The following is a 17219-nucleotide window of genomic DNA, read 5'->3' as shown; positions in this document are numbered from 1 at the left end:
ATTACTGGTGAGAAGACTTGGTGCTATTCTTACAACCCCAAAAGCAAACATCAATCAAATCAGTGGAAGACGCCATTGGCACCTTGCCCAAAAAGAGCCCATTAAATGAAATCAAAGATCAAGATGATGCTCATTTGTGGGTTTTTTTGGTTGTGAGAAGGATAGTGCATTTGGAGTTCATTCCACCAGGTCAGACTGTTAATCAAGCATTCTATTTAGAGCTTCTGAAATGACTGCAGAACAGCGTTAGACAGAAAAGGCTGAATTTGCTGCAGATGGGGGTTGGTGTGCCAATTTGGAGCAAAAAACAGCAATGTGTCTCTTGACCCATGCACCTTAATCATCTGACCTTGCTCCATGTGACTTTTTTTGTTTGTTTCTTCAAATGAAGAGAGACATGAAAGGATAGCAATTTGACAAATTTGAAAAGGTGAAGATAAAGCAAGGGAGGTGCTGTCAGCTATCCAAACAGATGAGCTTGAAAATGTTTTCAAGAATGGAATGGCAGATTTGACAAATGTATTAACTTTAATGGAGAGTACTTTGGTGATTAGATTGTTTTTTTTTAATTTTAAATACATAGCTTGGAAAAAATTCTGGTACTTTTTGGGTACTCCCTAGTGTGTGTATGTGATATATATATATATATATAATTTGTGGTGGAATATACAGGGGGACAAAGTTAATATACTGTTTTAGAAATAACCAAATAACTTGGGAACAAGGTGCTGGGCTTGGGGTGATCAGGACCATAGTCTCTAGGGACATCAATGTCAATTGTCATAGCGTAGTTCACAAAGACAATATTCAGCATCCTAATTTGATGGGTAGCAATGGGTGTCTTAAAATTTCGTGAACTGCAACTTTTGAATTGCGTCTAAGCTGCAATTATTGGCCTCTCCCTGCCCAGAGGAAAGGAGAGTGAAGAAACTTGAAAGACATATGGAAACAATAAGTCTAATTGACTAACAGTCCTCCCTAATGTGAGTCTTTACAAATCTGAGACCAGAAGAACTAGATGGTGCACAGCTACTACTACCAACTCATCTGAAAAGATCAACATTAGAAGACTCTATTCAGAGTGGTATAAAACTCAAAACATAAAAGAACCCAGTTTGCTGGTTGTTGGGATAGAAAGTGGTGACTCCCAGGACTACGGACCTTACCCTTAAAGTCTGCGACTTAACTCACCCTTCACTAGAATAGTCAACCATTGAAGACAAAAAGAGCACATTTACCAAATAACAAAGTTCAGAGTGTTAGGGCAAAGGGGGATTGGAAGAAGTATACACAGGGAGGAATTTGGTTGGCTAAGAGACAATACATTGAGGGGATTACTATGCATTAATTGAAGGTGAATGTGTATGAATTGTTAGAAAACCAAAAGGGAAGAAGATACTCAACATATCTAATGTTGAATGAACTCAAGAAACAATTGAACCTTGAATTGATATTTTGAAAGATTCTATAGGCAAAATATTGAATGCTGCAGGAAGCATCCAAAGAAGACAAAAAGAACAGAGTCGCTGGACTAAAAGAGCTAGGCAACAGCCCACCATTTCAGGAGGCAGCAAATGAACAAGAGCCAATGGTGCGGAAGGAAAATGTTCAAACTTCACTGAATGCATTATCCAAAAACAGACTCCAGAAATTGATGGGACACCCACTGAAATGTTTCAGAAAGCTGAAGAAGCACTGGAAACACTCACTGGTCTATGCCAGGAAATTTGGAAGGAAGCTACGTGTCAACTGACTGGAAGGGACCCATATTTGTACCCATTCCAAAGATAGATAGATGACCCAAAGAATGCTCAAACTCTAGAATGATATTATTGATATTACACGCAAGTAAAATTTTGCTTAAGATCATGCAACAATGGTTGCCATAGTACATTGACAGGGAACTGCCAGAAGTTCAGAAGAGGATGTGGAACAATGCATATCATTGTTGATGTCAGATGGATCTTGGCTCAAAGCAGAGAATATCAGAAATATGTTTGTGTTTTATTGACTATGCAAAAGCATTTGGCTACGCAGAACACAATAAACTGTGGATTACCATGAGAAGAATGGAGATTTCAGAATACTTCAATAGATCCGCCCCTCCAATCTGAGGAGATTAATTCACTATCAGTACAACTCACACTTGAGCAGACTAAGCAAACTGTGCCTGCTGAAATGCCACACGGGGCTTCAGCATTATCAGGGGGAGTTGCCTTACAAGATATTGATGAGAGCCCCAGGAAACACCCCCGCCACCCGTTATTTCCTCTATACCTCTAACTAGAATTAAGTCTCAAAAGTTCCTAAAGGCGAGGTACAGATGATGATGACTCAGGAAGAAGTGTGTACTGCTTAGAAAGACCTGCTTGAGTTTTCTCCTAGGTATAAATAGAAGCTTGGGAATATGCATGGGTATGATTAGTAAGGGTGTGGGACACTGCTGAAGGAATGTGAGATTAGGCCATTACGAATTTCTTGATATGGCTCCCCTAAACACAGATTCTTCTTTCAATGTCTCAGCACAAGAGGTTAAGAGAGGATCTAATAGTTTATTTTGTTGGTTCACTGAAGCATGGGATATCAGATGGTGTAGATTAGACCAACTTGAGGTACCTGACTTACCTTGGTACACTGTAGAAGAAGGCACCCAAAAGTTTAAGAAAATTGGTTTGTTATAATGGATCTATCAGAATAATCCCATACCCACCCACCCCCCAAAAAAAGGAGTTTTCTGAGGACATATCTTTCACCCAAACCATAAGGAACAAGTTTGTGAGAGTGGCCCCAACATTTCTAAAGACATCTGTGATTGCTATTTTATGTACACTGGGATTAACAGTGGGAACTTCCCTAACTGAACTACGGCATTTGCCTACAATGGGGCTGATTGGATCTTGTGGTAGTAGGGGGCACTGAAAATGTCAGCACTGAATCATCAGAGATGTTGGTGGGCATGGTTATCATAATAGACAGTAAGTTTTCTGTAGTAATCAGAGCAACTTGACTCATGTGGATTTATGACATTGGCTACGGAGCCAGTGTCCCTAGGAGTTAAATACATGGGACGCCTACTAAATACTTATGTGCTCTATACAAGCAGAAGAATGCTAGATCAGGTGAACAGCAGTTTCACTCAGATCACCAGAATAGAGTGTCAGAAGCCCTCAAATAATTCCCAGACTCGAGATATTTTACAGATCCACACCCCTTGAATGAGGGAAAGGTTAGGCTCCTTTGAAGAAGGATCCCGCAACACTGTCAAAGGCTTACACTGTTAGTCTTTTTTCCAGCCTTTCCCAATGGGGCCTGTGGTCTTTCTCAGGAGTGATTGTCCATTGGGGGAAAGGAAATAATAAAACTTTTGGGGGACTACTGGACACTGACTCAAAACTGACACTAATTCCAGGAGACCCAAAATGTTTTGCAGGCCCATCAGTCAGAGTGGAAGCATATGGAGGTCAAGTTATAAATGGAGTTTTAGCTCAGGTATGTCTCGCTGTAGGTTCAGTGGGTCCTAGAACCTATCCTTCTGCTGTTTCCCCAGTTCCAGAATGCACGATTGGAATAGACATACTTAGTAACTGGCAGAACACCCATATTGGATGTCTGAAATGTGCACTAAGGGTTATTGTGGTAGGAAAGGCCAAGTGGACACCGTTAGAACTGCTGTTGCCTAGGAAAATGGTAAAGTCAAGCAGTACTGCATTCCTGGAGGGATTGCAGAGACCAGTGCCACCATCAAAGACTTGAAGGATACAGGGGTGGTGCTTCCTACCACAACCCCATTTAACTCACCAGTTTGGCCTGTGCAAAACCAGATGGCTCTTGGAGAATGACAGTGGATTATCATAAACGTAAGCAGGTGGTGATTCCAGCTGCTGTTCCAGATGTGGCCATCTGAACTCTTCCCAGTCACTTCCCGCCAGGACACTGTCTGAGAAGTCTGATAACTTGAGCTGTCTTTTCAGACCGTCACTTAATAAGTTTGGTGCCTTGAATTGGCAACTGTTTTGGTATCTTGTTGAACTGGCAATAAGTTTTTGTGTCTTGAATAGGCTATTGGTTTATTAGTTTGTTGAATTGGCAACAAGTTTAGTGACTTGTTTGGTTGGCACCTTGTCTGACAGTCACTTAACAAGTCTGGTATTCAGGTTTGGCTAGCCATGGCTGTTTGTCTCCCTGTGTAACTTAGTCTGTCTAATTATTTCCTCTCTGTATGTAAATGTCTTTATGTTTCTCCGCAACTCTGAGATAGATATATATCAGTCACCAGGAGGGAGAAAAGAAAAAAAGAAAGAATACATATATATTTTTTCTTTTCTCCCCCCTGGTGAGAGAAGAAAGTATATATAAATATATATATATATATATATATTGTATATAAAGAAAGAATATGTATATATTCTTTCTTTTTTTTCTTTTCTCCCTCCTGGTGAGAGAGTAAAGAAAGAATATATATATATATCCTATATAAAGAAAGAATATACATATATATTCCTTCTTTTTTTCTTTTCTCCCTCCTGGTGACTGGGTCGCTGGCTGTCAGTCTCACAGTCACAGACCTGACTGACTGGACGTCTGGACAAACATACAGATAGCCTTTCTTTTGGTTGTTATTTTTGTGCTTTCCTTTGGCAGGGTAAAATCTTGGCTAAATGTAAATAAATTTTAATCAGGGCCAAAATTTTTTTGTTTTATAAATTTAAAACTGTTGTGTGGTATTTTTTCAAAGAACATGGAGTGGCTTCATCCACAAATCTGGATTTAGACAGACTGAATGACTGTCAATCCAATCTGCCAGGGCTCTTGGCAAAAGTTTAAGCCTTAGAACGTAGATTTCTTTGTGTTTGTGCTTTTCTGTGTGTGTGTTTGTGTGCTTTTCTTTTATTGTAAAAATAAAGTACAATTTTAAACAGCTTATACAGAAAAAGTTCTGGTTTGGTTTTCAGTTTGTCTGGTTTAATTTTTTGTACTGTCCTTTTCAAGTTGTCTCTGAAGATCATTTGCCTTTCTAAAGTTTTATCTGTTTGCAGTATTGTTCAAATAGATAATCTGTTGAGCTCTGTGTCTTTGTTGAAGAACTTTAATCAGTTTCACCCAAAGGTTTGGGAACCAGAATGTGTTTTTGAATGGGTAATTAGTCTTTGCTTCCAAAAACATAAGTTCAGCTCATAAAAGTAGTTTTACTTTATGTTTTTTAACCTTGAAAACTGTCGGTTTTTATTTTCTCATCTTTGGAAGGGAATTAATGGTTTTAAAATAATATATATGTATGTGTGTGTGTGTTTGCATCTAATTAAAGCTCTAACCTGCAGGCCAGGAGAGCACCTGAATGGTCTCACTTTAAGTGGAACTCCCCTCCTATTTGTCTGCATTGTACTGAAAGGGTTGAAAACCAGCTCAAAATGGGTGCATAAGCAAATGTGGTGAAGAAAGCTGATGGTTTCCAGCTATCAAAAGATATAGCATCTGGGGTCTTAAGGCTTGAAGATAAACAAGCAACCATCTAGCTGAGAAGCAACAAAACCTACATGGAAGAAGCACAACAGCCTGTGTGTTCATGAGGTATCCATCAGGTATCAGGCATCAAAGATTCAGAACAAAAAATCATATCATTGTGAATGAGGGGGAGTGCAGAGTAGCGACCCAAAGACAATGTGTAGGAAATTGAACATTCCCTTACAGAAGGGTCGTGAGGAGGAGGAGACAGGCCAATCAGGGTGCAGTATAGCACCGAGGAAACATATAGCTTTCCTCTGGTTCTTTAATGCTTCCCCCACCCCCCTATCATGACCCTAATTCTATCTTAAAAATCTGGCTAGATCAGAGCATGTACATGGATACAGATAAGCGCTGGAAACACAGCTCCTGAGGACAGATAAACTCCTCAGGACCAATATTGAGAGTAGCCAGCCATACCAGGAGGGTAAGGGGAAGGTGGGGGAAAATATAACTCCCTCCCATGGAGATAGACAACAGATAAGTGGGTAAAGGGAGACATTGGTCAGTGCAAGACATGAAAAAATAATCATAAATTTATAAATTATCAAAGGTTCATGAGGGAGGGAGGAGGAGGGGAAAAATGAGGAGCTGATACCAAGGGTTCAAGTAGTAAGGAAATGTTTTGAAAATGATGATGACAACAAATGTGCTGGACACAATGGATGTATGTATGGATTGTGATAAGAGTTGTATGAGCCCACAATAAAATGATTTATTATTTTAAAAATCAGCTCAAATAACTACTCCTTAAAGTTTCTCCTTCCTCGTGAAATGCAGTCTCATTCATCTTTGGTTAATTCTCATGTTATTTTTGGGGTCACACTTTTTGGCTGCTCTGTGTCTTTAACTTTCTGTACAAGAGCTTTCTGCTGCTTGCAAAATGCTCTCTCTGCACCTGGCTGCTCAGAGTGTTCTATGTAACACCCCTGGTTCCACCCGGACTCCAAAATCTCTTTGTAAAATGAAAAATTCTCGGAGGTGATATACTTTGACTTCTTGGGCAACCTCACCCTCACCCCCATCCCTGCCTTACCTGAATCTGTTTGCAGTAGGCTCTGTCCCCAATCCTCTGTAGGCTGCACCCCACTCCCCACCGCTTCTCTCATCCATGGAGAGCAAAGAGCAGTCACAGATGCTGACTGCCTGCTCTCATCTGTAAAGAGCAGACGCTGGCTCCCTGCTCTGCAGAACTCTGGTCAAGTTCCTGGTGGTGTTTTTTTCTAAACTTATTGCCCCACTTGAAATGACTGCCAGTGAATAATGGTTGTGCTTTTCAAGTCAAAGGATCACAGTCTTATTCGCTACCAGGCCCAAAAAGCTGTGTTGAGCTTCAGCAGGGGTGGGACATGAAAGGAAATAGAAATTAATTTAAACTTTTTGTTTGTTTTAGAATTAATAGAATTTGCTCAAAGGATTTATAATGTCCAGAGAAGCAAGTGAAAGGGCTGTAGCCTGAACTGTAGTATAGTGGTCTTAAAAGAAGCAGGTCAGACCCCTCAGAAGCCTAATAAAACAAAGACAGAGTTCAGATTCAGAACAGGCAATCCTTAGGAAGGAACCGATGCACATTTAAAGAGAAGAAAATCATTAATAACAATGATGATAATAATTAAATATTAAAGCCTTTGTTAAATCAAGGGAAAAGTTGTGTTGTATTTCAACAGATTAAAAAAATGTATGAATTTCTCGTTGATGTGTCTACCTTAAACAGGTCTTCTCCAGAGATTCCTACAAGGACAGTCTCAGTCAGAGACCACATAATTTCTCCTAAGACTCCAGAATGCATATTGCTGGCCCAGATGGCAGTGCTTGTTATTTCATCTAAAGTAAGTGCATATCAGTCTTATTGGACTTACATTCCTCACACATATTATTAAATAGCATTTGACAGGACTTGTGGTTTCCACCAATAACACTCATTGAGGGTTGTCAAATCAAGGGCCCTTTTAAATAAACACCATAAATCAGTATGTTGCACTTTCCCTGTATATAATAGGTCCATATGTGACCCTAGTAGATCACTAGATATACTTTCACCTACCCACCAGCCATTGATTCAGGGTGCTGCTTCCCCTTTCTCAATGAGACACACTTTCATATAAACTAACAAGTAGTAGCACACCTCTTGAAATCCCTTTCCAGTTTATCAAATTTAATCAGAAGGACACCTGTGATTAATACCATCAAATAAACCCTACTCTTGTGCTCCCATCCTCTATTCATATTATCCACCAAGCTCTATGACTTCTTGCATATCTTCACACATTATGATTTCCAGCCCCTATCTGATCTTTCCCCTCTAATCCAATAAACAACCCCCCAACCCCACTACACAACCCAGAATCCTACACACTGTCTATAGCTGGACCAGTATGCTGCACCAAAAAAAAACCAATAGCAAGAACCACAAAAAAATCAAGATTAAAAAAAGTCAACAAGCAAAGATTACCCAAATCCAATGGAAATACACAGAAAAAGAAGCCCTAGTCTAGACCAGAGTATATACACTGGTACAGATAGGAACTGGAAACACAGGGAATCCAGGACAGATGGTCCCTTCAGGACCAGGGGTGAGAGTAGCTATACCGGAGAGTGAAGGGAAGGTGGGTTAGAAAGGGGAAACCGATGATAAGAATCTACATATAAACTCCTACCTGGGGGACAGACAACAGAGAAGTGGGTGAAGGGAGACATCAGACAGTGTAAGACATGACAAAAATAACAATAATTTATAAATTATCAAGGGTTCATGAGGGAGGGGGAAATGGGAGGGGGGAAATGAGGAGCTGATACCAAGGGCTTAAGTGGAGAGCAGATATTTTGAGAATGATGAGGGCAATGGATGTACAAATGTGCTTGACAATTGATGTATGTGTGGATTGTGATAAGTGTTGTATGAGCCCCCAATATAATGATTTAAAAAAAAAAAAAAAGAAGCAGCAGCCCAGGGACTACCAGAAAAAAAGAATACAAGAGAATGATTAGGACTATATAAGAGATCTGTGGACCAATCGTGAAAACAAGGGAATAAATTGAGATACAAAAAAACCTCATACCCCAAAGAAACTCAGAAGCTAACTAATGAGATAACGGAAATAAAAAATATAGTACAAGAACTGACCAATAAAATGGAAGAAAGTGAAAATTGAATCAGTAAACTCTGAGACAACCACACAAACTGCAGCAAACTAGAGAAACAATCAAAGAAAATATCAAATGAATCTAAAGAAAGTCAGAGGATGATGTGGGACACCATGAAGAGAAGTAATATACCTCTTATTGGAATACCACAAAGGGAGAAATGATCACCATCCAGGAAGCAGAGAGACTAACAACAACAATTGAGGGATGGGAATAACCTGGTATTGAGTATTGGAGTATTGAGTGTTGGAAAGATGATGGTAGATTTAAATAATTACGACTTCAATGGTTAAATCCTTGTCATTTGATCTCCCTTTTGACACACTTTATGCTTGACATGGTTTATAATATTTTCTGTTTTTAATATTAGGGTTTAACTCTTGTATTTTGTCATTGTGGGGAGTCTTTTTGACTCTTTGTTGTGTATTTTTCTATTTTTTTGGTATTTGAGACTTAGGATGGGTGAATATACAGGGTAATAACTAGAATAAAGGTTCCTTGGAGGAATAAGGGTGATGAGGGCTAAGGGGGAGCTGATATCAAGAAGGAAGAAAATGTGTTGAAACTGATTGTGGTAATGATTGCAGAATCCTGCTTGATATATTGAAATGTGGAATGATAAATTGTCTGGATTAGATGCTAATAAAATTTCTTGAAAGAAGGAAATAAAAAGATTTACAGTTTTGAAAATTCACAGGGACAGTTCTACCCTGTCCTATAAGGTTGCCATGAGTCATAATCGATTCAATGACAGTGAATCTGTTTAATTATTTGGTAAAGGGTCTATATGAGATCTGTTTGCTTTCTCAATTAGAAGACAAAATGAAAATAAGGTATAAACTCTAAAAAATAAATTAATAAAAGTACTGTTCAGCTTAACCCAACAGAAATAATCAGTGCTGACTGTGTCCCTCTTGTATGCTTGGTCTCCTCGGGTACACTGGTCAATGATGACCCTGGAGGAGTTGGGGAAAGAATGAGTGTAGCTATCACTTCCTTGACAATCTGAGCTACTTTCGACTTTCCCAGGGACCCCAAGAAGCTTCCTTATAAATGTCAGAGGCTCTCTTCTTAGTGCTAAGTATCTTCCAGGCATTCGGTTCATACCTGGGAGACACTTAGGTTTCCTGAGTGTGCACCAGTAATAACAGGAAACGCTCCTCTCAAAACCCCCAAATTCAAGTCAATTCTGATTCAAAGTGACTTCATAGAATAGCTTAGAAGTGCTTGTGTAGGTTTCTGTGACTTTAATTATTTGGGGGAGTAAGGAGTCCTGTCTCTTATCCCCCCCCGGAGCTAACAAACTGCAACAAAACTCAGATTCCCTATCTCACCAGAGGATGGGGTATCCAGAGATACCAAGATGCCTATCACACATGTATTTATTGCCCAATACAAAATGTACAGAACTCAATGCCAAGAGAAAAATAGAAGTCTTATGTTTAAGACAAGAATCTCAAGAATGCAATAGCAGAGCATTAAGCCACAGTTGTAGTTCAAGAAGCCAATTCTGTGTGCATTCTAGAACCATCTCAGGTCAGTGTCCCTCTAGATAAAAGGACAACAAACCCTTGCTTGCTTCTCTTTAAGTCTTTCAGTGCTGTCTGTGCAGGAAAGCACCCAGACATGAGCTATGTTATACCTCTGCCCTTTGTACCCTTGAAGCCCTTCCAGAGTGAATCCTCTGCTTCTTCATTTGTGAGTATCCAGTTACACGTTGGGTTCATTTCAGGGCTTCTGACATAAGAAGATGAAGGAGGGGAACAGGGGCAGGGGGAAGAGATTGTGGAGGGTAGGATGAAGGGAAACAAGGTGGGAGAGAACGTGTAGGAAAGCCGAGTTGAGGGAGCTCATCAGACAAGCTAACTGGGGGAAACAATGCCTCAGTGCACAGGAAGAAAGAGAACTACAGAGTTGTGTTAACAAGTGAGATTTGTGTATCAAGTGAGATTCAAAAAAGAAGACTGTCAGTTAAAATTGGCTACATCATTTCTATCCCTAACCCCATTTCTGGTACCATTCTGGAAGAGACCACAGTGATCCTGGGAAAAGCAATGCTCTGGTGCATTTTTGTGTTAACATTATTTGTTAGCTGAATGTAATAATTTAATACAAGCCATTAAAAAAGGTACATATTCAAACACACATGGGAAATGGTGCAGGTCTTGCTAAGTCTCTTGTAGGCTGCGCTCTGGCCAGCAGTCAGAAGGATCATGAGACACAGTCTTCACCACATCCAGAATCTTCTTCACTCCACTCCATTCCATGTGTGCCAGTAAGAGTCAGAGAAGAGGATGAAACTCAGAGGAAGCACTGCCTTACTCTAGGTCCATGGGGCCAAAGTCTGGCCCTGTGGTCCAAGCTGAGAGGAGGGCTGGAACAAACATTTTGAAATTACTTACTCAAGAAATCCAACAAGTGCTGGTAGAACAGAGTGTAGCCAATAGAAATGGGAGGACTTTGGAGGCCAAGGAATACTTACTCATAATGATTGGATGTCTTATCACTTCAGTACATGTGACCAAGGTGTAAAATCAGGGACAATGCAAATACCAAAGTAAGAGCAAGATGCCTTGCATGTACTTATTCCAACAAATCTCAAATCCAGTCCCTATCTCCCTGTGGAGTCTTTTCAGTGAAGAAGCTCAGATTATGTTTGCTGGTTGAGTTTGTTATACTGGATAGGCTGCAGTACACTGTTCATAACTCAGCATAAATGGTTCCCTTCCCTTCGAGTCCATGACAGTGAATATCCCATAGGACTAGGAGGAATTCATGTAACCACTGGACATAGAAGCCAAATGGCCAGTGTTACTCTAAACACAAAGTACAGTGTGTATTAAAGGGCTATGGACCTGGATTCTCTCCAATATGCTTTATTGGTGCTTGGGATTATTTTCAGTGACTCTAGGGTAATAAGAAAAAATATTTAGCTACTGTTTCAGCACAAACACTGAATATTCCCTGGTAGCAACATAAAATGTATTCATTTTGGTGCATTCCAATTGGGTCTCAGCCCTGCCTTTCCTCAACCCTCCTGCTTACAACTGTGCAATAGCAACAGTGTAGCATGCTGAACTGTAATGATGAATTTGAGCAGCTCCTGGGGTTTGGAATCCATCATCCTTGAGTTGGCATTATGTCCAACCCAGATGCTATTTTACCTGTCTTAATCTTAGTCTTTGCATTTATAAACTGGAGGTCATAATGCCAATCTCGCTGGGTTATTGGAAACATGTGAAATGACCTGTGTAGAGCACACATCCATTCCCTTCCCTCTCGCCTCCTGAGATTACTGGAACACACCCATTCCTCGTTAACCCCTTTAATGTTCTCAAATTTCTGTATGTCAGCTATCTGTCATACTCCTTTGGTACATTTCTGCTCAATTTTCTGCTGATTCTGGATTGTTTTCCCTGTCTCTTTCTCGTCATCTCCTCTTCCACCGCAATAATCCTTCCAGGCTTTCCTCTTTCCCTCACACTCCACACATCCAGTTGCCCTTTTCTTTCCCTTCAGTTAGAACCAGCGGAGTTTGCTTTGGGCGGGGAACATGTGAAGGAAACCAACCTTGAAGATGTGGTTCTCCTTTCATTTTACAGACTGACACGTAGCTTAACTCCATCCCTATCATTGCGCAGGGGGATACAGAAACTCTCATTAGGAAGCCCCTCCCCACTCCAGCCTCTCCTCACTTTGCTTCAAGGGTTTTACTAATTAAAACCCTTCCAGAACACTGGGTGGCATGAGAAGGCACTACCTGCACCCACACTCTGCTACACTCATCCCTTCATAGTGGTACTTCAGGGTCGGGACCCCCATGTCATCCTTGTAGAGTATTGAGATAGGGCTCAATTTGGTAGGTACACAGCAGGCCTTACCAACCTTCCTGGGAAACTTGAGATGCACCAAGGTCTGCACAATAGCGTGCTTCGTTGGGGTCACATCATCAGCAAGGGGGAAGAAACAACCACCTTTACACTCATATGCATCATACTCCTTAGGCGCAATGATCCAACTGTCCCAGCCAATATCCTCAAAGTTTACCCGTAAAGAGGTCTTCTGACAGTGATTGCCAGCCCCAGTGCTCCTTTTCTGTCTGGCTAAAGAAGATCCTGTGACCAGGTGAATGTTCATTCTTTCTTCATTGTCCTTTTCTTTACCTCCATCCAGCAGACTATTAGACAACTTTTTGAGAACATTCTCCTGTTCGTGGCCAATCATCTCCCTAAGCTCCAACCTGGTCTCCTTGGTCCCATTGCTGCGATCATTAGAGAAGACAACAAAGAATGGAAGGTTTGGGGAACCTGGAGGAACACTGATACCCAGGCTGTCACAGCCTTTCCTGTGACTCTCCACTATCACCTCCAGTTTATTCTTGTTCTTGGAAGAGTCTGCCCTGACCCACCTCCTCACTGCACCCGAGACTTCAAAAGTCTCCCAGCCTTCGTCTCGAATGTTCTGGGACACCAGAAAGGTCCTGGTACCTGAAGAACAATCCCAGTAATTTGCTCCATCTAGGACATCATAAATGGCCAGGCTTCCTTTCAGCTCATGAGATGTGTCCTTGTGCTTTTGACAGGAGATGTAGAGTTGGAGTTCAGCCCTAGTGATAAGCTCATGCCTGGGTATAGAGATGTTGAAGAGCAAGATGTGCTTCTGAAAGGGGAAGTCTTCTGTGGTAGTTAAAGAGACAGCATCTGAAACGTAATTACATAGTGGTGGTTATCTCCTGGAACGGTCCATTGTCATGACAGCAAGGTTGAGTGAGTACCCAGAATGATTTAAAAAATACTTTTTGTCTATTAAATTTCTATTGGTTTTACTTATGCCCTTAAAATAGAAGAGTATTTTGAAAGACACATTCCAAGTCTTCCAAAGAAAAGCAGAGTGTGAGATACCTTAACTTGGGGTTGGTAATTCCTACTCTTTATGGTGGAGGTGTTGCACATGGAGCTTCCCATAATACATCTCAGCTTCGTTCTCACACCAAACTTGGGAGGATCTATTCATTACTCCAATCTTACAAAGGAGAAAATTGGGACCCGAGCATCTCACTGACACCATGCAAATGGCAAAAAATATCATCAGTTACAAATCCAAAATTAAATCCAACAGGAAAATGCACCGTCATCTCCAGAAGGAGCATGTTGAGATTGTGAATTTGAAGGGGACGCACGGAAGGGGACTTTGGAATAACCGCATTCAGAAAAAGTTAAGTATTTCAGAGATCTAATATCAATTAAATTAAGTAGTACATTGATTTCCTCACTTCCTTTGTCATTGCAGGCATAACTGAGCTTCACCAATATCCCTGTTTTATCTCTGTCTTCTGCTTCTCCTGAGGTAACTCATGGCCATTAGCACATTCCATGGAGAAATTGCATTTCCCAGGTACCTGCTATATGCCAACATGGGTAGGAAACTATGCTGCTTTGAAAACTAGGCATGCTTTAGTATCTGCTCAACTGTAGGATCAATCCTGATTCTGTTCCCTATGAGACCTTGGAAATGACTTAAGTATCCCTAACTCTCTGTAGATGCTGTTGCTGGGTAAGTGTTGGACTAAAGTGCAAGCCCATCAGATACATTGTGGGAGAAAGATGAGGTTATATGCTCCCGTGATGATTAAAAAACCTAGCAAACCCTATTCATGATGAATAGGAATTGGCAGAGGATTGGCTTGGTATGAGCTATGAGTTGGAATTGACTTGATGGCCATGCTTTTTTTTTTTCTTTCCTTTCCCTTTTTATTTATTTTTTGAAAGTGGGGTCCATGAACAATGCATTAACAACTTGAAGTGATGTCTTGAAATGGCTTTGGGGTGGCAGTCAACACCTAGGAAACAAGCACTTCTCTTTCAGTCACCTTGGCTTCTGTGGAGTCACCTAGTGGTAGCAGGGCCACATGTGAAAATCAGAAAGCACAAGAATGTTGGCTCAGACTGCTGGGTTCTGATCCTGTGCTTTCTGATTTGCACACGAGGCCCTGGTATCACCAGGTGACCCCAAAAGGAAAAGCAAACCTAATTGAATTATGGGGTTGGAGGATTTAGACCTCGTCAAAAGCTCAGCCACTCTGTTCTAGCAACATCATCGGGGGGATTTTCTTTTTCTGAAAAATTGCAAAACCCATCTCAACTGGGTCTGCATCCTGATGACAGTCTCCATTAGAGGGAGCCCACGATCTGAAGGCTGAATATTAACTTAAAACTCAGTAACTACTGCCATGGCACCCAGGTAGTAAGTACAGGAAGGGCGAGCCTCTGGTGACTTAGAGGGAAACTTGGCAAAACAAGAGCCCTTGCTGACCCTTGGTGAGCCTGGGTCAGAATCCAGCTACTTACATACTATCTGATCTTGGGCAAGTTCTTTCAGTATCTATGAGCCTTGGAGCTCTCCTCCAGAAAATCATTTTACCCCACTTTTGTAAGGCTGGCGTGAGTAATGAATGTAGAGCTGCTTACTTTGCATCCGCTAGTCCACCAAATGGAGGACTTAGAAAATATTCAAGTTCTCCAAAGTTTTACTCTGAAAGGATTTTATCTGAAGGTGAAAGTGTTAAAACCATTTTGTTAGAGAAGCTTCCAAAGTTTGAAAACATACCAGTAAGTTCAGGGTTAAATAAATATCTATTTCTAAGGAGGAATGGAACAAGAAAGGAAAGGGTGGGAAGGAAGGGGAGAGAAAAAATGGGAAGCAGAGAGAAGTAAAGGAAGGGAAGAGGGACAAAGGGAAAGGAGGAAGTAGGAGGTGGTAGATAGAAGAGAAGGGAAACAACAAAAGACAGGGAGCTGGCATTTCCTGGGCACTTACTGTGTTATTTGTGACACTGAGCCGCAGGAAGGAGACCGCAGGAGAGCCACATAGACCCATAGAACTCGCTGCAGAGATGCAATGTTTTTTAATCTATACTATTCCCACACAGTAGGCACAACCCACACATTGAGCTCGTGCAATGAAGGAACTACATTGTTAACTCTATTTAATTTTAATTACCTTAAATTTGAACCTAAATAACCTTGTGTGGCTAGTGGCCACCCTATTGGGTAGTGCCACTACGGACCCATGAGTCCCTCCCAAGGACACCCCAAAGCGAGCTGACACTACCTTCCACACTGAAGCTCCGCACGATGTTGGAGGCTGGGGTGGACGACTTGTCAGTGATGTACCTGTGGTATAAGTCGATCATATACTGTGGTGGCTGCACTCTGCTTTTGTTTGGGGAAGGAACGTTGCTCAGGTTGAGGCTGCGCAGGAAGCCCACCTTCATATTCTCCAGCAGCATCTTCAGGTCGAAAGTGCCCCTGTCCTGGTTTCTTCGAGCCTCCCTTAGCAGGCTGTGAGCATTGCCTCCAGCAGACACATGCCCCCAGGTCTCCAGTGGTTTTGCTTGTACAGAACAAACCAAGAGGGAGAACATGGGCAAAACTACCCACAAAGCCCCAGGGTCCATCTTCGGAAGACACGCTCACCAGGCTAAAAATCGCAGACTGGTGGCCAGTGGTGGGTTAGTTGGAGTAGGCAAGAGCACTGTGGGAGTAGCTCCACATCTTTTACAGCTGCAGTGCTCTGGAGGCAGCTGGACCCACTTACCCCAGCCTCTTGCTGCCTTGAGTCCAAGTGTCCTCCAGGACTTATCTGGCCCCCATGCCGTGCTTGAGCCCTTATCTAATGGAGCTCTCCACTAATGAAGGCTCCATAAACAGCTGACAAGCATACAGGCCTGGTGGGAAGTGCAGCATTACAAGCATCCACATTCTCCATGGGGTCATTGCTCCCAATTAGGATTTGTGCTCATTTCCTTGCCAGCTCAGTTCATAAGAATCTTGAGACAGGGATGATATATGCTCCATCTCCTGGGTCATGGAAACAAAGAATTCAGAAAACAAATAATATCAAAACTCCTTCCTAGTATAGAAACCATAGCATTTAAGACCCAGAAAACCCCAAGTAAACCAGGAAAGACTGCATGGAAAGAGGGAGAAGCCTGCTCCTGTGGAATCCACTCCCTCATTCGCTCACCTAAGTTTGACTTTCAGCAAGGCAGGTAGTCTCTTTGGACCCTCATTCCCCTTCTGAACATTGGGAATCATAATGCTGATTTCAGAAGATTGGTATACTAACTTTAAAAAGACGATATTCCTAATATCATGGCAGTTGGCACAAGGAATGCAGGACTCCACCACAGGTTACATGGTGTATCTGGTTACCATGCCTTAGTCTCTGAGTTTGGATAAGCTCAGAGCTGTAGGAGGTAGCCTGTACTTACCCAGTCTGTTCTGTATATGCCTCACAAACTCTCTGTGGACTGCTAGTGCTTATCCCAGAGGGCTTGTGATGCCAGTGGTGTGGACCCCGTGGAGAAGTGGGCATTCTGGGTAGATGGAGGGGGATGGGAAGAGATGAGTTCAGGACGACTTCAAACTCTGAGGTTGATGCATGCCTTAGAGAAGGTCTCGTTCTAGAGGGTCTGGCGGGCGCTCTGGCCTGAGGAGGCTAAAAAGCACGGCTCTAGTAGGGATCACATGGCCCAGGATGGTGTCGTCTTGAGAGCGAGAGCATCCTAACTC

At 41.8% G+C, this 17219-nt stretch overlaps 1 protein-coding gene across 1 annotated transcript; it reads right to left on the bottom strand.

The window, feature by feature from the left end:
* Positions 1-12402: 12402 nt before the first annotated feature.
* GDF2 (growth differentiation factor 2) lies at positions 12403-16102 on the bottom strand. The gene is made up of 2 exons (XM_075548815.1): positions 15757-16102; positions 12403-13346 (listed from the first exon to the last, which is right to left on the bottom strand). Exons 1-2 carry the CDS (start codon positions 16100-16102, stop codon positions 12403-12405), a joined length of 1290 nt encoding a protein of 429 aa, XP_075404930.1.
* Between the last annotated feature and the right edge of the window lie 1117 nt (positions 16103-17219).

Source organism: Tenrec ecaudatus, chromosome 4 (assembly GCF_050624435.1).
Source record: "Tenrec ecaudatus isolate mTenEca1 chromosome 4, mTenEca1.hap1, whole genome shotgun sequence".
NCBI classification, from domain to species: domain Eukaryota; kingdom Metazoa; phylum Chordata; class Mammalia; order Afrosoricida; family Tenrecidae; genus Tenrec; species Tenrec ecaudatus.
Note: the sequence above shows the minus strand (reverse complement) of the source record. Positions and strands in the feature narration are given on the sequence as shown.

What these genes read in the sequence shown, in the direction of transcription:
- GDF2 (XM_075548815.1), bottom strand. Translation starts at nt 16,102, where the DNA reads ATGGACCCTGGGGCTTTGTGGGTAGTTTTGCCCATGTTCTCCCTCTTG. An exon ending in GCGGAGCTTCAGTGTGGAAG is followed by an intron (nt 13,347 to 15,756) that starts GTAGTGTCAGCT and finishes ATTACGTTTCAG; the next exon opens with ATGCTGTCTCTTTAACTACC.